Source organism: Hippopotamus amphibius, chromosome 6 (genome assembly GCF_030028045.1).
Source record: "Hippopotamus amphibius kiboko isolate mHipAmp2 chromosome 6, mHipAmp2.hap2, whole genome shotgun sequence".
Classification (NCBI taxonomy): domain Eukaryota; kingdom Metazoa; phylum Chordata; class Mammalia; order Artiodactyla; family Hippopotamidae; genus Hippopotamus; species Hippopotamus amphibius.
The window spans coordinates 169,377,748-169,405,155 of NC_080191.1; the positions used below are offsets into that span (position 1 = coordinate 169,377,748).

At 57.9% G+C, this 27,408-nt stretch overlaps 1 protein-coding gene across 3 annotated transcripts in view; it reads left to right on the forward strand.

The window, feature by feature from the left end:
- The window catches only part of BDH1 (3-hydroxybutyrate dehydrogenase 1), a 37,332-nt gene extending 20,842 nt beyond the window's left edge, over positions 1–16,490 (forward strand). For all 3 annotated transcript variants that reach the window (XM_057737883.1, XM_057737882.1, XM_057737881.1), the window contains exons 5-7: positions 7,659–7,800; positions 14,153–14,305; positions 15,665–16,490. In XM_057737883.1, the coding sequence (XP_057593866.1) occupies positions 7,659–7,800; positions 14,153–14,305; positions 15,665–16,134 (765 nt within the window). In that variant the 3' untranslated portion in view covers positions 16,135–16,490. The remainder of the gene's footprint in view (positions 1–7,658; positions 7,801–14,152; positions 14,306–15,664) is intronic.
- The last annotated feature ends 10,918 nt before the right edge of the window (positions 16,491–27,408 follow it).

Below are 27,408 nucleotides of genomic sequence, written 5' to 3' on the forward strand. Positions count from 1 at the left end.
TATTAATTTGAAAATAGTTTGATTCGTTTTCCCCCCATTCTTCTTGACTTATTTAATTTTAGAAGATGTAAAACATTGAGAAGTATCTAAAGTCAAAATTATATAAAAAGGTAAACTCAAAGTAGCGTTACTCTCCCACCTCCTATTTTTTCTACTCCATTCTTTCATTTCCTCCTTCTTACACAAATGTGTGCATGCTGTATATACTCCTTTGTACTTAAGAAGCTTACCAATATATCTTGGAAACCACTCCATGTAAATTCACAGAGATCGTCCTCACTTTTTTTAAACAGCATCGAGTACTCTATTGTGTGGGTGGACCACAGTTTCCTGCACTGGTTTCCTATATACGTATGAGCATTTATGTAGTTGGCCAATATTTTGCAATTACAAATAATGCCACAATGAATAACCTTGTGAATATGTATTTTTCACATGTTGTTGCAGGTTTATCTTGAGGGTGAATTCCTAGGAATGAGATTACTCTTAGGTCAAAGGATTAATGAAATGTCATCATTGTAAAAGACATCCCCCAATTTCCTATCATAGGGGTTGTGTAATTTTATATTCCCACCGGTAATGTATGAGAATACCTGTTTCCACATACTTTCACCAACAGAGTGTGCTTCAAACTTTTGATTTTTGCCAATCTGATAGGTGAGAAATGTATCTCAGTATAGGTTTAATTTGTATTTCTCTTACTGTGAGTGCTTCTCTTCCTGTTCCGTAAAAGCATGATCTAGAAGTTGCGCATATGGCACTCGTGCTCTCGCTCTGTTGGCCAGAGCTTAGTCATATGGCCTGCCTGGCTGCTGGGGATGCCGGCAGTTGTAGTCGGTATTCTGAAACAATACGCACCCTGCTTGAAGTCGGGGGTTTTACTGCTATAGAAGAAGGGAAGAATGGGTATTCAGGACAGCTTCCTGTCTCTGCTCAGTGGATGAGACATTTTTCTTTGTTTTGCAGGCAGTAGGAACCCTGGGAAGGAATTTTTTCTTTTAACTAGGTTTAATATCTATAAAACAATATCTGTTCAATGTAAAAATTTCAATGATATAGACAAGTGCAAATAATAAACTAATTTTCATTGTCGTGGTCTGAACATATTTCTAGGTCAGAGAAGAGTTTATTTGTCCTTTTAACTTTTACTCCTTTTGAATTATGAAAGCTGTACATATTCCTAATAGATTCAAACAATACAGAAGTGTATAGTGTAAAAAAATGAAGTCTTTTCATTTCAGTCTCTTGCCCCAAAGTAACTGCAATTCATCTGTGCACTTTATTTCTTACTTTTGTTATCGTAAACTGAGCCACCGTGAGTCGTCTTGCACCTATTTTTGTGGGCTTCCATTAGTAATTCTTTGGAAAAATTTCTAGATGTGAGAGTGCTAGGTGGAAAGGCATGCATATTTTAGAATTTATGCAAATCCGCTAAAGTGCTCCCTTCAAAAGCTATACCAATGCCTACTCCCTCTCATGGTGAAGGGATTTGGGAGGAAATGGGTGTGGCCATGCTTAGGGCTGGTTCTCTGCGTAAGGTGCACCTGCCTTAACAGGTCCTGGCAGGAGTCATGATGCCTCAAAACGTTTTGTTCCTTTAAAGTTCCCCGTCCACACGTTCAGCGCCTGGACCGTGGTGCTGGCCTGTCCAGCGACAAAGGCTGGGGGCACACCCGGACGTCGTGCTGCCGGGGGCTCTCGAGAGGGGGGCAGGGCCTTGGGTGCTCGTCCCTGGTCAGCCACCGACCTGGGAGCTGGGCAGGCACTTCCGCTCCCTGAGCCCCAGTCCGCCCTTACGGATAGTGAGAGGGTCGGACTGGGAGGTCTTAGGTCCTTCCGGTCCTGCCGCCGTGATTCTGTGAGCTGCTGACAGGTATTGTGAAGAGAATGCCAGGCAAGATCACCGCCAGGGTGTGTCTGGTGGTGTCTGCCTCTTGACGCCTGTGGTGTCGTGGTCTGTCTTTCCTGGTTAAGAGCTAGAGGGGCAGAAGTCACTAGCGGTTTGAAGTAGTCACGCGAACCAGAAAATGACCCGAGCCGCTGGGGACTGTGGGTAAAGTGCTGCAGGAGCTGAAAACGGGAGTCGTCGTGCAGCCTGGTCCTGAGGGGTTAAGGCACGTGATGGATTCTGGCTGCGTCTGCCAAACACTCCGTCTGCTCTTATTTAGTCCCCCCTCCTCTTGTGTCTGAGGTCTTAGTGCCTCCGGCCAGCTCAAGGACTGGGCTCCACCAGACAGACGTGTCCGACCTCCCGTATCCTTAGACTTGGCTCCACCAGACAGACGTGTCCGACCTCCCGTATCCTTAACCCCTCACTCTCTGCCAGATCGTTGCGGTCCATGCACACGTGTGCACGTGCACGCGTGTGTGCACACCCCCCCCATGACACCACTTCCCTTCCTGTGTGTGCTGCTACTACCGCATGTCTCCGCTTCCATTTGTAGAAAAGCATCCCCAGAGGGTTGCTTGTGCTCGATATTTTCACTTACTTTCCATTTTTACCCCCAGCCTGCTTAGATGAGGCTTCTGCTCCTACCACTTGGTTTATTTGTTTATTCATCGAAAAATATTTATTGAGCACCTACGGTGAGCCGACAGCATTCTCTGCTGGAGCTACACCATGTGCCAGTTCACTGACACGTTCTTGCCCAGTGGAGCTTATACGGGGGGAGCAGGTAGACAAGGAACATGGTAAGTAAGTAAATTGCTTCTCTGTGGGATAATAAAAGCTATGGAGGAAAATGAAGCAGGAAAAGAAGATGGCGGGTGAATGTGGTGGAGGGGGTGCTCGGTTTCAGAGGGAGGAAAGACTTCGCCGAGGAGGTGACATTGGAAGGAGGAGAGAGAGCGAGTCCTGCAGGTGTGTGGGAAAGGGGACTGCCGAGCCAAACCCCCAAGGAGGGTGTGTGCCTGGGGGGCTGGAGAGACAGCAGGAGGCCGCTGTGGCTGAAGCCCCGTGACGTGAGAGGCACGTGGTGTGAATGAGCACGGGGGGTGGTAGTGGGAAGATCTGTATCAGAGAAGGAACGGATTGCCTCTCTCTGGGAGTGCAGGGAAGGCTTGGTGGGCCAAGGTGGCATTTCATCACCATCTGGAAGGATGAACAGGAATTCCCTGTGATGGGTGGAGGTGGCATATCTAGGCACCACCAGTAGTTTGAGGTAGCTGAGGCCCAGTGCCCTTGTGGAGGAAGAGGACACTGAGAAAGGAAGGCAGGACCAGACCAGGAGGGGCTGTGAAGGCCTCTGACACGGCTTTTTATCAAGGATGCCAACAGCCCCTATTTTGTCAGATCCATTGGCTACTTCTCAGACCATTGTCATACTCAACCTCAGCACCTTTGACCAAACACACCGGTCTTGCTTGTAACACTTTGTTTCTTGACGTCGGGGACATCCTGTGCTCTTGGTTTTTCTCCATCTCCTTTGCTGACTCCTCCTTCGGCTCATCGTGTGATATGACAACACCCCACACTTGCTCCTCTCGTCACCACGTTTCTAATACGTGTGATAGATGCTCACATATAACATCTGCCGAGTGTCCTCAGGTTCTGCCTTGAGGTGCTAGACTGCCTGACAATAAATGCTGAGAGACTGTGAAACCTTTCTGCCAGGATTAGCCCATGACCTGCCTCGATGCTGTAGTAAATTCAGGTAGAAGAGATCGACATGTGGGAGAGGGTAGTTGGTGTACTGTGATGTTTTCCCTCTGGTTTCAGGTAAAATGAGATGGGATTCAACAGAGCTTACTTGGAGAGCTTACCTGTTGTGCCTTGGAGTTTGCAGGTCACAAAATGGTGTGTTAATGTTTGCCAAAAGAAGTCTAAAAGCCCCCAAATGAGTCTGGAGTGGCTCATCTGGAAAAAGAGCAAAGAGAGCCCCTGGAGAGAGGGCTGTCCTTTTACCCAGGCAGGACACGGCTGCCTGGAACTGATGTGGACAGTGGGAGAGCTGCCTGGAGCCATCTTAAGGGCACCTGCTCAGAGAGACTGCTGGGAGGGTGCGTGGGACTCCAGCCAGAGGCGTGTCCCGCTGAAGCCCAGGCTGAGGGAGGAGATGCCCAGGTGGAGGAGGGAACGGTCCAGTGGAGGGATCTCTGTGGAAGCCAGGAAGGGAGGACCAGCTCTTGTGCATCTGCCGTCCCAGGGCCCCAAGAGCAGGCAACAGTGACACTACCCTCAGGAGACTCTGGTCTTGCCCTTTCATCGGGCAGCCCCCGCATCCAAGCCTGGGAGGGTCAGAGATGAAGGAAAAGGAGAGGAGGACGAGCTAGAAAGTAGTGAGGAAGCCAGCCTGCAGCCCTGCTACCGGGCACCCCACTCCCGCTTACCACACCCCGCTAGGCCTGGGTCGGGGCAGGCTCTGAACTGGGTACAAGTTTGAGAGTTCGGGTATTCACGCCAGGCTGGACTCTGCCAAAACAAGGAAGTTCTCTGTTGTCTGAGAATGAGTGGAAAAGCTACAAGACTTGCCTGAAATTTCATCCAGGGGTGGAAACGTCTCTTACAGATGACGTTTACAGGGACCGTGAGAGACGTGGGTTCATCGATGCACCGGTCACACAGGCGCCGACACAGCAGGACTGAATGGTGTTCCTGAGCCGCAAGACAGATGCGGACAGAGGCAGAACCGGGGCACTGGGGGGCGGTGTGGCCCGGGCAGGGCAGCCTGGGCCCCAGGACAGGCGGACCCGGAGGGGACAGACTGCCATGGCCTGCGGGCGGCGGGCGGCGGGGGAAGGCTTCCTCTGGACGGCTGGCGGCAAGCGGACAGCTGGGAGCCGGACAGCGGGACAGGCAGGCTGCTCGGAGGCGGGTGCGGACTTCTGGGAGGTCTGTCAGGAGAGGGTGGGGGGCTGGGGTTTCTCTCCGGGGGCCTGACGGCTGAGCCTGGAGCTGGGGGCCGTGAGATTAACCCCGGGTTTCCTCCGTGAGAAGGTTCTAAGCTGCCAAGCTGCCAAACTGAGTTCCTGCCGGCAGCCTGGCCCAGAGGGAGGGGCTTCCCCCGGGAGCCGTGATGCTGGCTGCAGGCACAGGAGAGGTCTGGGGTGGGGGCCGTGATGCTGGCTGCAGGCACAGGAGAGGTCTGCGGTGGGGCCGTGATGCTGGCTGCAGGCACAGGAGAGGTCGGGTGGGGGGCCGCCAGCTGCTGCCGGCTGGCCGCGGGGCTAACAAAGTCCGGGGGAGGAAAGGACCCTCAGCTGTCGCGCGTGCGGCTGGAACGCATGCTGTTGGAGGGGACGCCAGCACCCCCTGGAGACTCAGGCCACACGGGCTCTGCCCTGAGGGGCGTGTGAGGAACCACAACACAGAGACGGAATGGAAACAAGATATGTGTTTCCCTAACGCCCGCGCGCTGTCCGTGGGAAAGAGAGGCGTCCGTGGGCAGCGGCCCCTCCAGCCTCTGCACCTGAAGGTGGGGTCCGGAGAATTCCCTGCAGGAGCTCTCCGTGGGGACAGCAGCAGCTCCAGGCCGTTTGGGAAGGCCGGCACCTCGGGGGGTTCAGCGTGGACTCACTGAGCCTCACACCTGGCTGCCCTGTGCAGAAGTGACTCTGGGTGCGGCGGGCGTTCCTGGTGCCACAGCATGTAGCTTCTTCCAGGGCCACTAGGGAGGCTCCCCGGAGAAGATGGCCGTGTAGGGGGGGAAGAGATAGTAGAGCGGGGTCAGCCTGACATGCAGCCTGATGCGTGGGTTTTCTCCGTGCCGTGTTCCCCATCCCATCCGGAACCCACGACCACCCCCAATGTGTGAACAGCTTCAGGGCGGTCTATCTTCAGACCGTGAGAGTCACACCTCATTTCGAGCTGAATTTGACTTCTTGGTCCTGGTTCTGTGTTCTGGGCTGCATAGGACAAGTTGGCCCCCTCACCATCATGTTCTCCCAAGTCTTCTCTCCAAAGTGGTTATCTCCAGCGCTGCTGGTCCAACGTGACACAGGCCCTCCACTATTCTCTCCTCTGTCCCTCTGACATTGTATGATGTTGGTCCCACAGGCCTGGGATTAGGGTCCTCCTGGTCCAGACCACTGACCCTCAGCCCTACCTGTGGAGAACTTTGCCCCCCTCGTGTGTGCCGACCACCCTCATGCTTTCCGCCCTGGCCTTGCTGGGGGTATTTGTTTCAGTACCGGATGGAGCCCAGGCAAGCCCTCGGCTGCGAGTCGGCATTTCTCCATCCCTTCATCCTCTGGCAGCGACTCCTGTCCTCTCGTGAGATGCATCACTGTTCCACGGACCACTGAGAGAAGTCACTGCCAATTAAATGACGACGGACGGTGTTTAATTTTCACATTGATTGTAACTCACCCCTGTGGTGAAAAAAATGTATCACAGACTACGGGAAATATGGTAATACAGCCTGCTCAGGATGTGAGGACTGATGAGAAAGTGCATGTTAAATGCGTAGCACAGTGTGAAGCACAGAAAACAACAAATGACGTCCAGTCTATTCACACCCTCCAGCCCCTGAGCAGACCCCTGCGCGCCCTCTCCAGCCTCCTGGCTCACCGCTTCCTCTGCCTCTGCTCTGCCTGCCTCAGCGTACGGCAGGACCGTCGTGCCCCTCTTCCCGACGTGCCCCGTCCTCGGGCCACCTCTGGTTAATGTCCTCAGCTGGCGCCGCCTCGGGAGGGCCTTCCCTGCCCGCCCCGCCTCCCTCAAGCTTCCGTACAGCAGAGTTGTGCCGTATTGTTGCTCACCCATCTGCCTCCTTCCCTAAAGTGTGGCTCTTGGAGAACAGAGGCTGAGTTGTGTATTTTCACGTCTCTGTTCTTAGCACCGGTGCTGGAACATGATAGAGGCCCAAGAAATGTTCGCTGAGTGAGTGACACTTTTCTCCTGTTTAATAATACCTGAACTTGCATCGTGCTTTGTCATATAACAGGTTTTTAAAACAACCAGTTTCATCATTCCATTAATCTGAGCAGGTCAGGACAGGTGGCCGTGCCCGTCCTTCCAACTGCGGCTGGAAAGACTGGGCACCTCTTAAGGGATGCACCCGAGTGCGCAGAGTCTGGTGAGTACCGGACTGGAATTAGAACCTGGCTCTGGTGTCTGTCATCCTGGTGGTGACTGGCTCTTGGCTTAGAACAGAGGTGACAGACGGGCAGCCGGCTGGTCACATGTGGCTGTGGACATGCTTTGGCCCATGTAGTGGGGTTTTTTTTTTTTTTTTAAGTGTAACTTGCCAAGACTTAAAACATGAGGGGATCCTAACTGCTAGCTTAGAAATCTAAACATCTGACGAGCCTGGGCGTACAGACCCACAGGGACGGCAGCTGGCGGGGGAGAGAGGCGAGGCACGCGCTCCATTCCTGCGGCGCCCCTCCCCGTTGTCTGATCCCCACGTGCCTGGCCTCAGTAGGCACCGGGTTTGCAGCATCTGCCTAGAGAAAGCGTCCTGCCAGTGAGGCTTTGGGGGCTTGTGTCTGCGGCACTAAAGTTTGGTGCCTGATGTGTCGTCAGTTCTCAGGGGTTGACGAGAGCCAGCTGCTGGTGGAGCGGGCCCAGGTGGGCCTCCGAAGACCACCACCTGCGGCTGTTAGTAAGCCCTGGGCTTTGGCTGGGCCTTGGGGCCGTGCCCTGCCTCGGTCCTGGCCCTCACCCCAGGGGCAGGGTGGGAAGGAGGCGGGTGAAGCAGCTCCTCTCTCCTCCCCAGGACAAAGGGGGCGACGGGGTCAAGGAGCTGGACAGCTTGAAGAGTGATCGATTAAGAACCATCCAGCTCAACGTCTGCAAAAGCGAAGAGGTGGATAAAGCGGTGGAGGTCATCCGCTCGAGCCTGGAGGACCCTGAGAAAGGTAGGGGCACCGTGGGCAGTAGGCGCAGCACCTGGGCAGTTCCGAGGGGCCGTCCCCAAACACCCCCTTCCCTTTGCTGACAGCTTTGCTGAGAGGCAGCTTCTCCACTGCTTGTGCTCTTCCTCCCGCACAGCAGGGAGGCGGTGGGTTAAATGTCACACTGCGCGGGCCACGCGGGTCAGTCCAGCCAGGGCGCATTGAGCGCCTGCTCTGGGCCAGGTGCTGGGCTGATGGTGGGGACACAGAGGTGGCCAAGACACGGTCCCTGACCCCAGGGATCTCACACTTCTTTGCGGGGCTGACCTGGATGATGTCCTCGCCCACTCTGGGCGGGCAGCACAGGACGGAGGGATGTAGCCCGGTCTTGGGGCGGGCTGGGGGACGGGTCAGCCAGGGCAGCTGGGGGACGAGTCAGCCAGGGCAGCTGGGCAGAGCGCGGGAGGGGCATCCCAGGGGGAGGGGAGCGTGAGCGACGGTGTGGGGCACACGGGCTGTGCTGGGGCAGTGGGTCGGGCCAGCTCTGGTGGGCGCGTTGGCCGCAAATGCGGTGGGGAGAGCGGGGTCCAGGGCCTGGCGTCCCGGCGAAGGGGCGCGGCCACTGTCTTGAGGGCAGTGGGAGCCACTGGAGGGGGCTTGCTGTGGGGAACGACCTGGTCGGACTTGTAAGGCTCGCTCTGGGAACCGTGGTGGCAGCGCGGAGGGTGGCTTTAAGGGGCAGCGTGAGTGTGAGCCGCCTGGAGGAGGGCTGTGAGCGCTGGGGAATAGGAGGGGTCAGACTCTAGGGACACTGAGGACGAGGTCAGCTGGACGTGGTGACCGCTGCGTGTGGGGTGAGGGAGAGGCGAGGGGTCTCTGTCCTGGACACCCGGTGCCCTCCCTGGAGGAGCAGGCCAGGGGCTGGGAGATGCTCCAGGGCCCATGCCCCCCGCCCCCCGGGAAGTGTGTGAGCTGGAGATCAGGTGTGCAGGTTGCAAGTGAGACGCGGAGTGGGGGAGGTGCAAGGAGGGACTCCTGGGGAACAGAAGCAATTAGGGGCCAGAGAAGGAAAAGACGACTGTCAGAGGGGTTGGGTGCGGTGCCCCAGAAACTAAGGGAGCGGAAAGTTTGGGGGCCAGTAGCCAACAGGGTCACATACAGAAAATTCCAGAACATAAGAACTCAAGTGCCCTCCAATTTCAGCCCATGGAGGACCTTGGTGGGAGGGGCTCTGTTACACAGCAGAGGGGAGGGGACACAGAACACAGCAGTGACGGCGCTGCATCCTGGGTCACTCGCTTCATCCAGGACATTTACCTTTGAGCTTCCTGATAGCCCAGGCGAAAAGGGTATGCCTCATTGAGCTGTCTGCTCTCCCATAGAATGGGGTGGGGGCAGTTCTCCTGAGTGGTGACATCAGTCGCTGGTGGGGAGGAGGGAGACTGGTGGGGTGACCACGGCCTGTGCTGGCCACTCTGCTGGGCATTTTCCAGTCAGGTGGAGATGCCATCATCCCTCAGCAGCCACCCCAGGGGCTCCTGTGCTGTGCAGCTGTCAGAGAAGCTGTCACCCGTGCATCACCTTGTCAGCCCAGTGCCACCCCCACCCCCACTGCGGGACTCTGGGGAGAGGCCTGTGAGTTCCTGAACGCGCTGAACATCTGTTTAGTAATTCCCAGGCAGAGCCAGGACTCCTGCCCCATTAAGGAAGGGCAGGACGGGTCCCACGGGGATGATCGCCCGCTCGGAAGGCACAGCCTGCTTCCCCCTCCCCGGTGGTAAGTCCTCCTCCCTGGGCCGCCTTCATAAACGGTCAGGCTGGAAGACAGCTGCACTCGGCACCGTACAGCCACGTCATCACAGCCTGTGGTTTCTGGTGACTGCAGTGGCCGTGGAAGGAATCGTCCGCGTAGACCTGAGCGCAGAACGGGGCTGCGCGGGGGGCTGCTCAGGACCCTGGTCCTTGTCCTCTGACACCAGGGCAGAGTCACCTCCGTTCCCTGTACTGGTCTGGCCAGTTAGCCTAATGGGGCAGGGCGGGGAGGACCCCGGGCTGCAGGGGGAGGCCCTCAACCCCGTCCTTGGACTGGGCTCAAACCCTCGCACCCCCCTGACATACCAGCCTTTCCCTTTCCCGGCTGCTTTTCTCCACACGACGCATTCCCGCAAGGGTAGTTAAACCACTCACCATGACCTTACTTAACCAAGACGGCACTTCCTGGGGAAAAGATTTGAAGATTTTTAGGTCTGAAACAGAACATAAATCCGTCAGGTACTTGGCTGCGCAGGTCTCTCTCTCCCTTTCCTTCCCTTCCCTTCCTGCCCTCCACCCCCCCACCCCCCCCCACGGACGGACTCTTTCCTGGTGAAACAGTGTAAACTCCCCCCTTCTCGGGCAAAACTGTCTTTGACCTCCAGCTGGCACCCTCCCCGAGCTTTCAGACCAGATGCCTTCACGAAGCCAGGGCTTTTGACTCATGCCCCACCCATCCACCCTGGGAGGAACCTTCCAGGAGACACGTCCACTCTCCCCACCCCCCCCGCCCCCGCATGGAGGGCACGTTTTGATGGCGCGTTTGGTGCCCTTCACCCTGGCTCTGAGGCACAGTTGCTGCCAAAGCCAGGGGAGCCAGCGCGGCAGTGCGATGGCGGGGACTGCCGGATCAGAGCCTGCCACCAGCCCCTTTGCTCCCAGCAGGGCTCTGAGGGACTGGACGTCCAGAGCGGTGACCAGCCCTCTCCTCCCCCACTGCAGGGCACAGCTGAGTGAGTGGGCCGACCGGCAGGCTGTGGGCATGGCCTGACCTTGAAAGCATCCCTTATCTCACATTCGCTACACATGTGTGGAGTGCCTCCTGTACACGTGGTAGCGCGCTGAGCACCCAGAAGGGTATGATCCAGCAGGAGAGTTTGTAGCGGGGCCCCAGCCGCGTGGAAGTCAGCGGCTTCACAGCGGGACCCGCGAGCATCGGTGATAGCCCTGGGGACGTTGTGCCATGGGCAGGGAAGACCCTACACCTGGGCAGGCTTGGTCTGGGTGTGAGAAGACTGGAGTTACTCTGGGCTTAGCCTCTTACCAGTATTGTGCGCTGGGGCTTGTACCTTCACCCGCGTGGGGCTCAGCTCGCCCACCTGCGAGGCTCATACCTTGAGCCAACCATTCGGGAGCATTTCAACCAAAGCTGCTCTCAGACGGAGGGCGGGGTTGCTGAGCGGAGCCAGGGAGCAGCGGGGGCAGGCGGGGCCTTGATGTCAGAGGGCTGGCGGGCTGCTCAGGTCCAGAGAGGGCAGAGTCCGTGGGGGCGTGGGGGGGGCCTGGGCAAGGAGGCCCCCCACGCCCCGCTCGGGAAGGGAAGCAGCGCAGCAGGAAGCTGCTGACCGGGGAGGAGAGCCTGGCGGAGGGCGTCGGATCAGGGTGGAGGAGGAGGAGAGGGACGGCCACGGGGAGACCTGGGAGGGCTTCTCCAGGCAGCGAGGGTCCAGACCGTTGCTGTGGACACAGGAAGGAGGACACCGACCCCAGTGACGCAGCGAAGGAAGCCGACAGCAGCAGCACGCAGTTAAGCGCGGGGCCTGTGTCCTCACACGGCTCTGGGTCCTCGTGCTGTCCTGCCCGCCGGTGAGCTGCACGACCCTGGGCAAGGTGCTTCGCCTCTCTGAGCCGCCGTTGCCTCGTCCAGAGGTGGGACAATTGCGTTATCTTCTTCATAGGTTGCTTGTGAGGGTCAGGTGAATGCCTGGATACAGAGTGCCTAGTTCAGGGCCTGACAGCTGTCCTTTGGTCTCTCTCAGTCGTTTTAAAGGTACTGGTGACTCATTAGACGCGGGAGAAACGGAGGGGCTGGAGGCGTCGGAGGTGACAGTGAAACGATTAGCGAAGAAGAGGGGCAGGCTCGGGCCCCTGGGCACTGAGCGTGTTGGTTGGTTAGGGTGCGCTGGGGACCTGTGGGACACGCGGGTGCAAGCGACCCTCTGGAGGAGCAGGTGGGGTTGGGAGAGAGCCGTGACTCCCGAGGGGTCTGTGGGAGCAGTTCCTCGGAGGTGGTGCTGGGGCTGTGGCAGGAAAACCGTGGTCACCAGACCAGCGGGAGTGTCATGAGTTTGTTCAGAGTGTTGGCTGAGGATTCCAGGAAGCTGCTGGGTCCACGGACGGTTGCTACCTGTCATGTCGTCAGAGCTGTGGTCCAGGAGCCCTGTGCTTCCACAGGTCAAGTTCAGTTAAACTTTTTTTGTTATCAATGTCAGGTGTACTTAATTTTTAGGTGGATAAGAGGACTGTGTATTTCATATCACGTGATACGGTCCCGTATGAATCAAACACAGAGCAGCTGGGGATTTCCATGAACATGAAGAAGACGAGGCCGCCTGAGCACTGAGCGTCACTGGAGGGAAGGTGCTCCAGGGCAGGACGCTGGGGCACAGGGAGGATGGAGGAGACGCCTGGGTGTCATTAGTGCCAAGGGAGGGCTGAGGGTCAGGAACCACGAGGGGTGCTTGTGCCAGGACGGGGGAGGGTGAAGCCAGTGACGATGGCGGTGGTGCAGGGTGGGGGAGGCGTCCTTCGCACGTGGCGCCCTGGACACCCTGGAGCGGCGTGGGGCTGGGACCCAGAACGGCAGGGAGGTGGGAAACTGGAGTTCAGCTCGTGGTCTCAGAAGCCTGGCCACGGAGGGAAGGAGAGCAGATAGGGGTGTGAGGGGTTAGCACGATTAAGAGAAAGTTCTTTCGGATACGGGGACGTGGTATTTACAGACACTCGTTCACCTGACAAACATCTGTTGAGCATCTAATGTGTACAGAGTTGAAGGGAGGGAGCCAGGGGCGAGGGAAGAGTGGACGTCGCACAGAAAAGAGAGAGGGATGGACGGGTGATGGTGTGGAAGGTGGAGGGTGACGTGTCAGCCGTGACCATTAGCGAGAGGCCTCCTGCCGCTCCTGGGAGGAGGAGGGGCGACCCCTCCCAGGGGAAAGCCCGCGGGGGTTGGGGGGCAGGGGCTGTGTCGCCGTGAGGTCACCCGTGAGAGCTGCGGGGGTGGGGAGCGGGGGGAGAGCCTCACGGGCGCTTTGGTAAAACTGGCAATTTCCTTCCTCTAATAAACGTCCTTAATTCTCCGTCATTGAAGGAGAAGGCACCGGGGGTCCGCTGACGAAGCTTTGATTTGGGTCACGCGGAAGGAAAGCAGCCAGAGACCAATGACTCTGTCATTTACACAAACTCATTTCCGTGATGAACGGGGGGAGTGAAGCAGGCCAGGGTGGCCACAGGCGGGAGGCAGCTCTGCCCTGAGGCGGCACCTCGGGAAGGAGCATCTCATGGCCAGGAGAGACTCAACCCTGAGGGTTTCCACAGCGAAGAGGCAGGGCCTGGCTGTCCGCAGGCTCCAGCTCATCCAGGCCTGGCATCCGACAGACAGCCCAGAGTGGGCCCTGCGGCACGAGGCTGCCTCCGCACTGCCACGTCCCTTGCTTCAGCGCTGCCTCACTGGTCACACTGAAGCGGCCTTTCCCTAGCTGCGAGAATAGTTGCCAGACTAAAGGAAGTCCAGTGGCCCTTCTAGCACCCACGTTCTCTGAGTCTGTAAAAGCCAGCTGTCCCTTAGCTGGCCTTACAGGAAACAGCCACAAAGTACACTCAGAGAGTTTGCTCTGACCTCGTGTTAAGCCCTGTAGGACCACACAAGGCTGAGGGGTGTTCTCTACCTGCAAAGACCAGGTGTGTCCACAGTTCATATCGATGAACAGCTTACCAGGTCTCGGGGGCTCACCCCAGGACACCCAGCCGATAGCGAATGGTTCACAGAGGATGGAGCAGTTGTTGGGAAGGTCTCAGAGTGGAGCCAGACCAGGGGCTCGACCCGACATCAGGGCTTGGCCGAACCTCTAACTTGCTGTGTGACCTTGGATGCTGGGTCCTCCAGAGAGGGCTTGGCCCGGAAGACTCCTGAGGTTCCTCTGGGTTCTGGCAAGAGGGAGAATACAAGCAAAGGCTCAGAGGCAGGAAGGAGTAAACAGGTGCCCAGGCACGGGGTGCAGGGTGAGACTGGAGAGAATAGGGTAGAAATGAGGGAGGTGAGGTGGAGCTCCAGGCTGTGGGCACCTGGCAGGGCTGGGTCATGGAGGGTCAGAGAGTCGCTGCAGGCAGAAGTGAGCTGAGAATTGGACACTAGACTGAAGGGAGGGTCACAGCCAGCCCTTTAGGCCTCTGCATCTCCCGTTACTCCTGGGTGACTCTAGAATGTGTCCTGAGAGCCTTGGACAAGAGCTGGGAAGTTACGGGGAAGAGGAATGAAAGTGGGGAGGAGAATGGCCTGCAGGCTGATGGGTGACACCTGAGGCTGAACGCCGTGATGACCGCAGTTCTGTCCCCTCCTGTCCAGGCTTGTGGGGCCTGGTGAACAACGCGGGCATCTCGATGTTCGGAGACGTGGAGTTCACCAGCATGGAGACCTACAAGGAGGTGGCGGAAGTGAACCTCTGGGGCACAGTGCGGGTGACAAAATCCTCTCTCCCCCTCATCCGGAGGGCCAAAGGTGAGCTGGAAAGGGACCTCCTTCCTGCTGCCTGGACCTGCTCTACCTTTTCATCTTTGCTCAGAATCGAAATAGGTCTCAGCAGACCCAGCATCCACTGCCCTCGCGGGCCGAGCGCGTGACTCCAGGGCCACCCGGGGCCTGTGGACGGTGGCCAGCGGGGACGCCCTGGACAGTTGGGAGGACGGGTGTGTGGTTTTCAGAAAGTAGAGCAGGCGAGAGGTCCGCAGTCTTCACCCAAGACTAAAAGATTACAGCAGTAATCCCAGTCTGGGAACCTAATCTGGACAAATAACCACCCTTGTGCACAGAGCTGTGTGTACACATCAGGTATCGACAGGGCTGTGGTTGAGTAAGTGTTGGTATATCCACTCTGTGGGTTACTACTGCCATAGTTAGAAAATGAGACAATTATGGTAGTAGGTGAAAATAGTAATAATCAAGGTTGGAAATTGGCAAAATGGACAAAACCCCCAAACCATGTTAGGTAGCCAAGGGTAGGCAAACCACCGAAGACATCACTGCCTCACAGTCGCAAACAATTATGGCAAAAAGGGGACGATTCCATCCATCCCAGTGTCCCAGCAACGACAGGGGGAACCCAGAGAGCAGCTGTAGGGTTTTAGAAGAAAACCCCAACCCTTCAGCGACTTCCAACTTAGAGCTTTCTCAAAGGTGTCTCCCCACAGTGCCCAGGTGGGGCTGTGCCTGAACTTCCTGGGTGCACACCAGGGAGAGTGGGTCTCAGGTCCGCCTGGGCTTACCGGGCAGGCTGGCTGGGCTCCTCCTCCATCCACTGCCCCAGGGCTGGGAGAGGCTGTGGTCAGCGCCTGGCACCCCAGGCTGCGCCTGTGGGAGAGCTTCTCCAGGTCCCCACTCTCTCCCGGTGTCTGAGACTCTGTCCGCAATCTTAGATCTGAAGTCAGGTTCAGAACATCGCTCCTGCCTGCTTGGCACCAGAGCCCGACCAGGTGACAGCAATTTGAGGTTATTGGCAACAGGAGAATGTGGCAGGCGAGACAGAGCTTGGTTGTGTGTTGCTCATAACCTGTGCCCTCCTGCTATGCAGGCCTGCCTCTCACTCATGTCTCCTCACCTGTCCTGCCTGGGCACAGCCAGCTACCCAGGAAGTGCCAGAGGTGCTGAGGCTGGCGTGCGGGCCTGAGCTGACCTTCACTGTAAACGAGAGGGGCGCCCGACCCTGGGTGGTTCAGAAGGCTGAGCCCCAGGCCGACCGGCCGCAAGACAGGCGTCGGGGGCCAGGAGACCGGGTTCGGCCAGGCCTCCAGAACGTGCCAGGCCCCAGGCCCTCTGCAGGCGGTGCCCGCTGAGCAGGCCGTGTGCCGTCTTCCTCCGCAGGCCGCGTGGTCAACATCAGCAGCATGCTAGGCCGCATGGCCAGCGTGGCCCGCTCTCCGTACTGCATCACCAAGTTCGGGGTGGAGGCCTTCTCTGACTGCCTGCGCCACGAGATGCACCCTCTGGGCGTGAAGGTCAGCGTGGTGGAGCCCGGCAACTTCATCGCCGCCACCAGCCTCTACGGTGCCGAGCGCATCCGGGCCATCGCCAGGAAGATGTGGGACGAGCTGCCCGAGGTGGTGCGCAGGGACTACGGCAGGAAGTACTTTGACGAGAGGGTCGCCAGCATGGAGGCCTACTGCAGCAGCGGCTCCACCGACGTGTCCCCCGTCGTCCGCGCCGTCGCGCACGCCCTGACCTCCGCCGTGCCCTACACGCGCTACCACCCCATGGACTACTCCTGCTGGCTGCGAATGCAGCTCATGACCCACTTGCCGGCGGCCATCTCCGACAGGATCTACGTGCGCTGAGGACCTTGCCGCTGGCCTCTGGCCGGGAGCCCTGCGGGGAGGGAGGCGGGAGGAGGCGCTTGCCGCCCTGCCTCTTGACGACCCACGTGTGGATTACCCCCGGCCCAGGAGGACCGCGGCCAGCCTGAGCGTCAACCGGAGCAGGGAGCCCCGCTCCGCGCGTGTGCCCTGTGAATGGCTCAGCCCTTCTCCACGGGCGTGCAGAGGGGTGGGCAGGGCCCCCAGCCCTCAGGGCGGACACGGGGCATCTGTCTTTCTGCAGTTGATTTTACACAAAGATTTCAGGTAGACATTTTTATATTAACAACAGATTTATTATCAAATAGAACCCAAATCTTTTATATTTTAAAGCCAAAGCGTCAATTCAAAACATTTATCTCATTTGATCCTTAAATCAGCCTCATGAGTGAAAAGAATAGGTTTTTTTTTCTCTTTTATAGGTGTAGAATTTTTGGCTTAAAGGGGATACGTGAATTACCCTATTATTGCTTATAAATCAATTTTGCTGATACGGCTTTATATAAAATACAAAGATCCAAGTCATGTGTTCCTGCCACTGCTGTAGAGACGTTTCGTATTTCATGTCCGGGGCTGCTCTGGGTCCAGTGATCAGAGGGTCCCGTGGTGAGCTCTGTGCCCTCACCTGAGCCACACGTGCCATGTGCCCTCTTTGCATGTCCCCGGTGCTGCTGTGGGCAGCCTGCAGCCAGTGATTCAGAGCTGTGTGGACGGAGTGGGCACATTCTGGAGATTTCCATTTGAGAGTTCTCCAGCCTGTCTTGGGACAGACTTGTGTGGAGATGCTCATTGGCTAAGAGGTTGTTTGTTTCTGGTTTGGATCTGCTTGGTGTTGCCTGGGGTGGGGCCATATTGATGGGACCTTCTTGGCAGGAGCCGTGATACAGAGGATGGGCACGGTGGCATCTTCTCCCTCAGGGTGGGTCCAGGTTCCCTGTCTATCTCGCATGGTGCTTACACACACACACACACACACACACCCGCCCCCTGTTCTGTGGCCTTCACTGATGGCTGACCTTCCTGCCATGGCCTTATGCTTAATTAAGCTAGGTCACTGATGAGCAGCCTGTGTTACCACTTCTTGGGTTTGAGTTTGGAGGCTGGTATCCCTGCAGTTGCCCAGAGCCTTCATGTTTGGACCAAAATCAGGCAACAGCCGCCTCCAGGTAGCTACAGGCCTCGAGACAGGGTCCTGGGTTCCCTCCCTGCAAATCACACCAGCCCTCCCGCCTCCCCCTGCAAGGGCCAGGCCTGCCACTAGAGGGTGCCCTGCCTCCTTTGCAGCCAGAGTGGTCTCCGCTCCGATTTGGGAGCTCCCACCCAAGCCTGAGGTCTCAAGGGGTTGGAGATTCCCCACCTTGGAAGTGGTCCAGGCACAGAGACACAAGGCTCCTTTAGAAACAATGTTCCTGCTCTTCTAGTAGCTGCCTGGCTTAATCGTGGCACGAGAACGCAGAACCTGGGTCGCTGGAACTGGCCAAAGGGCTCAGGCAGTGCCAAGGAAGAGGGCGACTCACAAGGAGAAAATTCAGCCTGTCTTTTGGCCCTTGGTCCCCTCTGTGGTCAGCCAGGGATGCCCAGCTCCCCATCTGCAGGCTGAGGCCCAGAGAGCCTGTGTGGATGGCAGGGTGGTCAGGGAGACCGAAACCCTTCAGAGCCAGGGAGGGACACGCGATGGCCATTGTCTTCACCTAACAAGAGGAGCTTTTTGAATCACAAGGCTTGCCCTTCAGAATCTCATGTGTATATCTTGGGAGATTTTGTTTCCAGGCTTTATTTTATCAAAGGAGAATGTATGCAGCACGTGAGGTTGCTCGTGTGCATGGGTGCCTGGGAACTGGCGGGAAAGGGAGGTCACGGGCACGCGCTCTGGGTCAGGGTCCGCAGTACACCCAGCACTGGAGAGGGCCAGCTGCCTCTGCTGGGGCCTCCGCGGTAAGTCAGGACGCTAGGCTGCCCTGCAGCGCACCCCACGGTTTACCTTTGATCCCCGTGCCTGCAACGCCAGGACAGCTTCCCTCCAGATAATCTCAGTGCTCATTAAAACCTCACTCACCTTCCGCAGCTGAGAGCCTCCTTGGGTACAGGTCTGGGTTTGGTCCCTATAAGAGACAGCTGAGGTGGGCAGAATAGAGGCGCTTGTTCCCGCTGGGTAGGTGACATAACTGAGACCGAGAGAGGGGAAGTGACTCACCCCGCGTCCCAGTGGGTCTGAGCAGATCCAGGGCCGGCAGGAGCGTCTGCTGAGTGGTGCGGTTCACCATCACCTCCCCCTGCGGCCTCAGGCGCCCTGGGAACCAGGTGGGTGGCTCAGGGTTGCCTGGCACCTAGACCCTCACTGCCTGTCAGCAGAGCGGCCCCTTCTCGTGGGGGGCAGGGGGGGCTGCCGAGGACTCACGGTGTCCAGCGGCACAGCCTCGGGTGGGGGCGTTGTCTCCAGCACCCTCCTCTTGGAAGGATTTGCTCCATCAGTGAGGCCCAAGCAGGCATCGCCTGTGGTCTGTTCAGGGCTGCAGCTGTGGGCCTGGGCCCCTTGGAGTATAATCCCCTCTCCCCCAGCAGGTCCCGGTCCACTGTGCAGGGCAGGGCCCCAGTGAACAGGCAAGTACACGGGGCCCTGGGCCGGGACCCAGGCATTCGTTGTCTCAGTGGGTCCTCCTCAAGGCCTGTGCGACGCGGGGAGGGTCCTGCACCCCAAACCCGCCCTCCACCCCGGGGCTGTAACCTTGAGCAAGTGGCTCTGGGTCCAGGCCCTCAGATGGGGCCTCGGGCGAGAGCAGGGGACGCGTGCAGACAAAGCCTGGTGCTGTGGGAGTGGGGTGCGGGCTGGGCCGGGCTTGCACCCGGGACTCTGCCCAGTAGTACCTCCGTCTGTGGGCACCCACGGACCGGTGCCTTCAGCCGCACTGCCCCTCCCTTGATGGCCGGAGGCTGGGGGAGGGCTTTTTGCAAGATGCTCTCGACAGCGCCTTGTTACAGAGCACCTGCTGAGCTTATCATTCCACCCGGGGCCGAGGGCTGTGCAAGCAGGTGACGGGCCGGCCCTGCCTGCCGCGATCTTCTTGGAGTGGCCCTGTGGGGCGGGGGGGTCTGCCAGACTCCCCACTTGTGAGGCCTGCTCACTTTCTGTGTTTCAAACAGGGCCCGGCTCTGCACAGCTGTGCCCCGTTCCTCTGGTGCAGGAGCAGACCTGAGCACGCAGAGGCTCCCGCGGCGTGGGTCCGGCAGCGGCGTGGGTCCGGCAGCCGGGCTCCAGAGGACAGCTGGCGCAGCCCCTCCTCCCCTCCCCCCCACAGCCCCGGGGGTAGGCGGGGGGGGGTCCTTATCTCATTGTGCTCGTGCGGAAACAGACGACCCCAGTCTCTCACCAAGCGAGGGACAGAACCGGGTGGCCAAGGCGGCTCTAACCTCCAGCCCAGAGCCAGTGATGCATGAAAAGCAGGGCAGATGGCACCCGATCTAAAATAAGGAGGGGAAAAAATACCTCACTTATGTAACAGTGAGAAGGATCTGCAGGCACGTGCACGGCACAGCCACGGAGGGCTGCCCCGGGAGCCATCTCCCCCTGCCCTCCCCATCTCCTCCTGCCCTCCCCCGTCTCCTCTTTCCCTCCCCCACCTCCCCTTCCCTCCCCCATCTCCTCCTTCCCTCCCCCAAGCTCTGGGTGCTGTGCCTGGGAAGTTATGTACCAGAGGAGTCCATCAGTGACCCTCCAGGAGGCAATCTGCCTGGCCTGGGCTCACACAGCCCCATCCTAGGCATTTCTGAAGGCATGCTCTAAGAACACCCACACCTAAACCTCGGACTGCCCTCAGAGAGCTCGAGGTTTGTATGAGCACAAGGCTTGAGCATCCTCAGATGCGGATGCAGGACGAGGATGGCTGTGGGGACCCAGTGCGCTGATGTAGAGCAAACAAGCCAACCCAGAGCATGTAAGGCCATCGTGGTGTGTGTAGGCACTAAGGAAGGTGGTTGGTGAGGTTTGTGGGTTCAGAGGTGTAGGGTGAGCACCTACTGGTCAGGGCCCAGGGCCTGGGATTAGGGCTGGGAGGGCTGCCAGGACCCCTGGGACCTCAGAGAAGGAGAAGGGACTCAGCCATCCTCAAGCATAGCTCCCAGCCTCCAGGCAGCTGGCCAGGCTTTGAAACCCTCCAGGGACAAGGACCTCCTTACTTCCTAAGATGGCATTTCCTGGGCTAGGGAAAATGTACGCAGAGACGGAGCTGAAATCTACCATCTCTGACTTAAGTACTTTGACACTTGGCTATGACCCAGAACTGCTCAGAACAGTAGGTTGGAAATGGCCAAGTAGGTTCAAGAGCCAAGGTCCCTCATTGGACAAGGTTTCTACACTCCTTCCTCTGAACAGAAGGTTCCGGCTGTGGTTATCCCGTCTCTCATTCTTGATGACACACACCAGCCTGAATGGTCACCTAAGTCCCCTCAAGCAGCAAGCACTTTGAGACAGGTTATAATACATTTGTTGAGATGCTGACAGCTTCTCACACACGTGTCCCCTCACAGCTAAGCGTGCTCCCGAATCATCTCTCATCTGCATCCTCATAAATGGCTCATGGATGAGGCAGGGCTTCTGTTCCGCTTGACAGATAAGGAAACCGACTCTTGGGGAGGTGGAGTGATTTGCCCAAGATCACAGAGCCAGGAAGTGGGAGAGCCAGGACAGAAATCCAGGCCTGGCCTCCATCCCTAGGGCCCTTTCCTTTACCCCCAGGCTGCCTCAGTCTCTCCATCAGGGCCCTGGAGCTGGACTGGACCAGTCAGTCAGAGGCTGGCCATGTCGTTTGTGAAGCATTTAACACTCCCAGCCCACAGCTTTGCACAGGGCAGTGGGGAAAGGGGGGCCGAGCCTTGCCTGCCTCTCACTGCAGGTGTGTCCGTTGCGTCTCGATCTGCCAGTGGCCTGGACTCTGATGGAGGGCCTGAGGCAGACAGAGCAGGGCCAGGAGGTCTTCCCAAGGCTGTGGCTGAGGCTGTCCTGGCCTCAGCATGGATGGTCATGCATTAGAAGAGAGAGGCTGTGAATGGGGACCAACCTCAAGGGATGCTGGGGGCCGGAAACTCCTTGTGCGGCTCTCTCAGTGAGACTTAATTACTCTGTGAAATGGGAGGCTGCCCCACTTATCAAATTATAGGTGAGCTTAATTACAGCTCACTGAGTAACCACACTGGGTGCCTTCAGAAATAGCAGTGGGCTGATTGCTTGTCCCAGCTTCCGCGATCGCCGCCTGGAGGACGTCCCCACGGTTCCCGGGGTCTCAGGCTGTGGGCAGGACGGTACCGAGCACGCTCCTGCCCCGGCCGCCGCCGGGGGTGCGGGTGGGGGGCTGCATGCATCCAGAAGGCGCTCTGCCGCGCCTCCTCTGTTCCGTGACTGCGCGGTTTACTCTGCTGGGGCCTCTCGCTCCTGCTTGTGTGGTGCTCTGGCCCAAGGTTTTGGCTCATAATGTCTGACTGGAGGTGTGCAGAGTCGTGTGGGACGTGCCTTAAGAGACGAGGGAAGAACATGGTGCTGGATGAGAAAACACACACTTTATGGAGACACCTGCAAGGAAACGAAGAGCAGGGGCTTCCCTGGTGGCGCAGTGGTTAAGAATCCGCCTGCCAATGCAGGGGACACGGGTTCCATCCCTGCTCCGGGAAGATCCCACATGCCACAGAGCAGCTAAGCCTGTGCGCCACAACTACTGAGCCTGTGCTCTAGAGCCCTCGAGGCACAACTCGTGAGCCCGTGTACCACAGCTACTGAAGCCCGCATGCCTAGAGCCTGGGCTCTGCAACAAGAGAAGCTACTGCACTGAGAAGCCCGCCCACTGAATGAAGAGTAGCCCCTGCTCGCCGCAGCTAGAGAAAGCCCACGTGCAGCAACGAAGACCCAACACAGTCAAAAATAAATAAGTGTATTTATTAAAAAAAAGAAAGGAAACAAAGAGCAGCAGAGCGCAGGGGATGGGTGAGAGGTCTGTGACATCATGAAGAGCAGCTCACTGCTCTCCTAGGAAACTTTAACTCAGGGTGACAGATACCATGATTTGGGGGAGGAAGTGAAATGCTTTATTCTACCAGCAATGAGTAATCATAGTCATTTTTAATCTACACACAAGCTACATTGTCTTCTTCCCTCTATAGCCTCAGCGCCCCAGGTGGACAGCAGACGTGAGGGGATGGGAGTGGGCGGGGGTCTTTTCCTACTTGTGGAGTCACCCGACTTTCTCAAAGGAAAAATACAAAGTGAGTGTCCCTGGAAAAATACTGTTGTGCCTGGCTCAGATGCCGTCAGCAGGAAGTGGCGAAGCAAATGGTGCTGTGACCACTTGCAGAATGACCAGGCAGGGGCTCTGTGACACCAGGGATTGGGCGCATGGTCTGGAGGCTGAACGCAGAAGCAGACCAGGTGCTCAGGCTGAGCGCAGACGTGGTGGTAGATGCTGCCTCAAAGAATGTGACAGATTGGAGTTTTCAGGTTTGGGGGCTGACTTTCTATGAGGTTAAGTGTACAGGAAAAGAATGCAGCAGAACGCTAAAAAGGTACTCTTGGGGGTACTCTTGTTTTCCTGCAGCCGAGAAAGAAGGGGCAAATCTGGGGGTCCCTGAGCAGGCAGCTCCTGGGGAATGGAGCTGGCTGGTGATGCCCCGTTAGAGATGGAAAGACCTCGGAGAGCCTGCAGCCGGAAGGATGGGAAAGAAACAAGCCTTGCTGGACCTTTCATTCTGGTGAGGTGGCGTAGAAAGAACACAAGTTCTGGAGCCGGACAGACCTGACTTTGAATCCTGTTCTGCAACCTTCTGATTGTATAGTGCTGTCAAATATCGAGTCTCCCAGCCTCAGTTTCTGTATGTCTAAAATGGGGGTAACAGTGGGTACCTGGCAGGGTTTTTAGGTGAGTGTTGAAGGTCCCTAGCACAGCACCTGGCATGGGGGAGGGACTCAGAAGGCATCCTGGCCAGTGTAGCCAAGGGCCTACATAACCCTCTCCCATCCCACCCGACCCCAACCCAGCCTTTCTGAGAAACGCAGAGGCCTCACTCCAAGGGTGTTCCAGAGGCAGAGACGGAAATTGGGAAACCCTTGAAGCCGAACCCCAGCAGCCAGAGCCCACCTTCCTGCTCACCTCGCTCCTTCCAGGGACCTGGGGCAGAGGAGGGGTTTTCCTCCTCCAGGCACCCCTTTCTAGTTACTAAATGCAGAACAAACTGTACAGCCCTACATCACCTCCCTGCCGGAAATCCCAGAAGAGCATGCCAGGTGGATTAAGGAATTATAGGCCAGAAGGTCTTCAGCCTCTGAGCCTAGATGACAAGTGCATCCCAGGCAAAGAAGGAGGTATTTTCTGCAGCACAAACCCTTGAAACTGTCCAGGGGGATCAGTCTGGATAGTTTCAGCTTTGGGGAGGATGGGAGGATGGATTTGTTCCTCCCGCCCCTGGCTGTCTGTGTTTGGGTTCTTCCTGTTACCTCTCAGTTACCTCTTAGCCAGGCCCGGCTTACTATCTGTCTTTTTTCCTTTGGCATCCAAGTTCTGAGGGTTAAGTGCTGTCCATAATCAGGCTTCAGGGGATCTGCAGTAAGATTTTATCCCCAGCCTCTAGACGTTCCCCGTCGTGTGTGGCAGGTGGGCTGTGTTCTGGTCCAGGGGAGCTAGCCATCACTTGGGACATCCTGTATACAGTGGGTGTACACTGTTTGTGGGAGCCCGGGGCAGGTAGAAGAGAATTCGGATTGGGCAGATTACAGATGCTCCCTACGAGGCGATTGTTCCAGCGGAGACGATGCGTGAAGAGGATTTTGACAGGTAGAAACAGGAGGCCAGGCACTGGGCAGGGCGTTCACGCTGAAGGGAGCGGTGTGGGACGGGCCCAGCATCTGGGAAGGACAGAATTCTTGAAGGGCAAGTGCACTAATTTGGCGGGGCTTGAAAACTTCCAGCCCTGGGCGTAGAAGGATGCCGGCAGGAAGGGGTGTGAGACCTTAGAGGGCAGGGTCGCCCTGACCCTGACCCTCAGAACCAGATCACTACAAGCTGGGCCTCAAAGTCATGCAGCCTCTTGGCTCCCAAGCTAACTGCGTGTGAATCTCTCGGGGATCTGAGAAACAGAACCGGTGCGTCTGGGGCAGAGCCCAGGAACCTTACCTGTAAGAGGTGACTCCAAGGCACAGCCAGGACAGGGACAGTGAAAGAAGAGGGCACGGCGCCCCTGAGTTAGTGGCAGGCCTGGGGCGCGTAGCGGGGTGTCCCGCGCCTAGTCTGTGCTCCGCCCCTGCGCACACGGGGGAGGGGTGAGCGAGGGCATCCGTGGCTGTGGCTCTGCCTGTCCGTTCACAGCTCCTCTCAGGGAAGCTCCTGGAGCAGAAAGGGCCTGAGGGCTTGTTGTAGGAGCACCAGGGTAGGGAGATGCTCTGTGGGGTGAAGTAAAGGCCAGGCCGGGGAAGGAAAGGTGTTGCCCGAGCCCTGGCGGAGGCCGGCGGCCTGCTGGAGTGTTCCCGCTATCAGGGAGGAAGGGCGGACGGCCCCCCTGCAGATCGTTCTGTCCAGCGTGGCGTTTGGGTTGTGGCCCTAGTTGGGGGCCCAGCCTAGTGGAGGCCCGCTGGTTTTCAGGGGTGTGTCCTGCCATGGGCACGCCCATCGAGCTGTGCCCAGCCCACCTGCTGTGCCACGCGGGCCCCTCGGAGCCCCTGTTTCGCTCCGTGTCCCCTCCTAGGCCGGGGGAGGGCAGCCCGCTGCCTCTGCAGTCTCCTTCCTGCCTTGAGAGTTGAGGCCTGGAAGGGCCCGGAGGTGCTTAAACGGGCCAGGACTTCCTCTGACCCGCGGCAGGGGGCCGGGGTTCCAGGTCCGCGTCCTCCCTGCAGGCTGAGCACGGGGGACCGCTGCGGGGAAGCGACATGCCTCCGTTCCCGTCTGCGCGGTGCTCAGGGGCCTGGCTCCCGGCTGCCCGGCTCTCCCGCGCCAGCCGGGGGCTGGGGACAGGGCCTGCGACGGGTCCCTGCCCTCCATTCTCCCTGTATTCTTTATGGGGATACACCCGCCAGTGTTTAGCCGGGCACGTGGGTGCCCGTCATAAAGGCTAGATGTCCCAGCTTCCTTGGCAGCTGTAGGTGATCATGGGACTGTGCTCTGGCCAGCGGCGCATAAGCAGACATGGTACAGCAGCTTTCAGGAACCTTCCTTAAGAGGGAGTTTGTAAGCACCCTTTGGCTTCTCCATCCTGTCATTCTGGTGCTGGAACTTGGATACTGCCGTATTAGACCAGGAGGTCCAGGCCATGCGTGGTGTGCTAAGGTAGTGTCTGCATCCCGGACACCAGGCCACTACTTCCCACCCTTAATCACCTATTCAGATTTTATGTGAGATAAAATGTCTTTTTTATGGCTTTCCTGCATTATCACTGGTGTGGGATTCTTTGTTTTGAGGCACATCAAATCCTAACTCATGCAGGCTGCCGCCGGACGGACGACGCGGAGGCGGCTGCGCACACGTGGGAGCAGAGCATCTGCGGAGCGCCTCCTGGTGCCGGGTCCTGGGCTGAGCTCTGGGCGTGCACGATCCCGTTTCATCCTCCTGATACTATGAGGCAAGATTTACAATCCCCGTTTCATAGGGGATTAAACCGAGGCTTAGGTTTAAATACTTGCCCAGTCAGTCAGAAAGGGACAGGATTCGGAACCAGAATCTCCTCAGCTGCTGGGCGCAAGCCCTGACTGTTCCTCAGGCTGTGAGGAGGGTCCCTGCCAAGCCGGGCCCAGCATCGCTTAAGAGGAGGGATTCAGGAGGCTGTGGCTGCACGGAGACGGGCCGCGAAGCAGGCTGAGACCCTGGGCAACCCAAGCTCCAGTCCTTATTCTCCAAACAAAATTCGTAGGCTTCAAATGTGTTTGAGGTCGCGTTCCCCCGCCTAATGAGGGTACTCCTCGAGAGCATCTCCCGTGCGCTCACCTGCTGTGGTCCGAATGTTTGTGTGCTCCCCAGAGTCAGAGGCTGACGTCTTCACCCGCAGAGGTGACGGTGTCGGGAGGTGGGGCCTTTGGGAGTTGCTTAAGGCGTGAGGGTGGCGTCCTCAGGAACGGACCGCAGGCTTGGTGCCTGTGAAGAAGGCTCCAGGGAGCTCCCCCGCCGCTCCCACGTGAGGACACAGCGAAAGGCACGCCTGTGAACCAGGAAGAGGGCCGTCCTCACTCGGCCATGCTGGCACTTCGATCATGGACTTCCCAGCCTCCAGGATGGTGAGGAATAAATTTCTGTTGTCAGTAAGCCACCCCATCTGTGGTACCTTGCTCTGGCAGCTAGAGCCAAGACACTTCCTGTGCAGTGGCTGCGCCAAGAGGGCTCCAACACCTCTTCTTCCACCCGCTCCTCCCCTCCCTGCCTTTCTCTCCCTCCTCCTCTTTCCCCCCTCCTTTGCTCTGCACCCCGCCCTTCCCTCCCGAGGAGCGTGGAGGTGGTGCCGGAGGCTCCTTGCACGGCGTGGCCTCCCCCAGGTGGGCTTTGGTTTCTCGTCAGAGGTTTCCATGGGGCAGCAAGCTCGACACGTCTGGGACGGGAAGAACGCCATCTCGACAGGAGCGCTTGGTGCGACTCCCCGCTTTACGACCAGGTTCCCTCGTCACCTGGGCAACTGCCTTCTGCACTCCCGCCTCCCTCGCCTCTTTACAAACAGTCGTGATGATGACAGTAGCACATGGGGACACAGGCACCGCGCGCTCTGAGCGCACTACGTGCATGAACTCGCTTCGTCCTTACAACAGCCCTGTTAAGGAGGTACTGTAATACGGTTCCTGTTCCTGTTTTACCGAGGAAGGACCTGAGACACAGAGGTTTTTACGTGGCCCGAGGTCACGCACAACAGAGTGAAAATGAGAGAACAACAGATTCGAAAGAGGACTTCAAACCTGTATTTCGTTACAGCCTCTCCTTTAGCTGGTGTCTCCTGCAGCCTCCATGCAGTCACGATGGAAGGGGGTGGCATGGGGGTGGGGTCTCACCTCTCACCCTGAGGCCTGGCCCTCGGCCTAGAAGGCTGTGAAAGCCACGAAGCTCCAGAGCTCTAGTCGCTAAGGGCCCCTCCCACTGCAACATTCTGAGTGTCTCTTGGCCAGGAGTCCCTGGGGTTCGGAAGGCAGGGTGCCCTGCGGTCTGCCCGCCGACACTGGGCTTAAGGGCTTGATGCGGACCTGTCTGCGAGCCTCCCCGCCACGCCGCGCCCCGCCCCAACGGTGATTAACCCCCAGAATGGCCTGTTTTC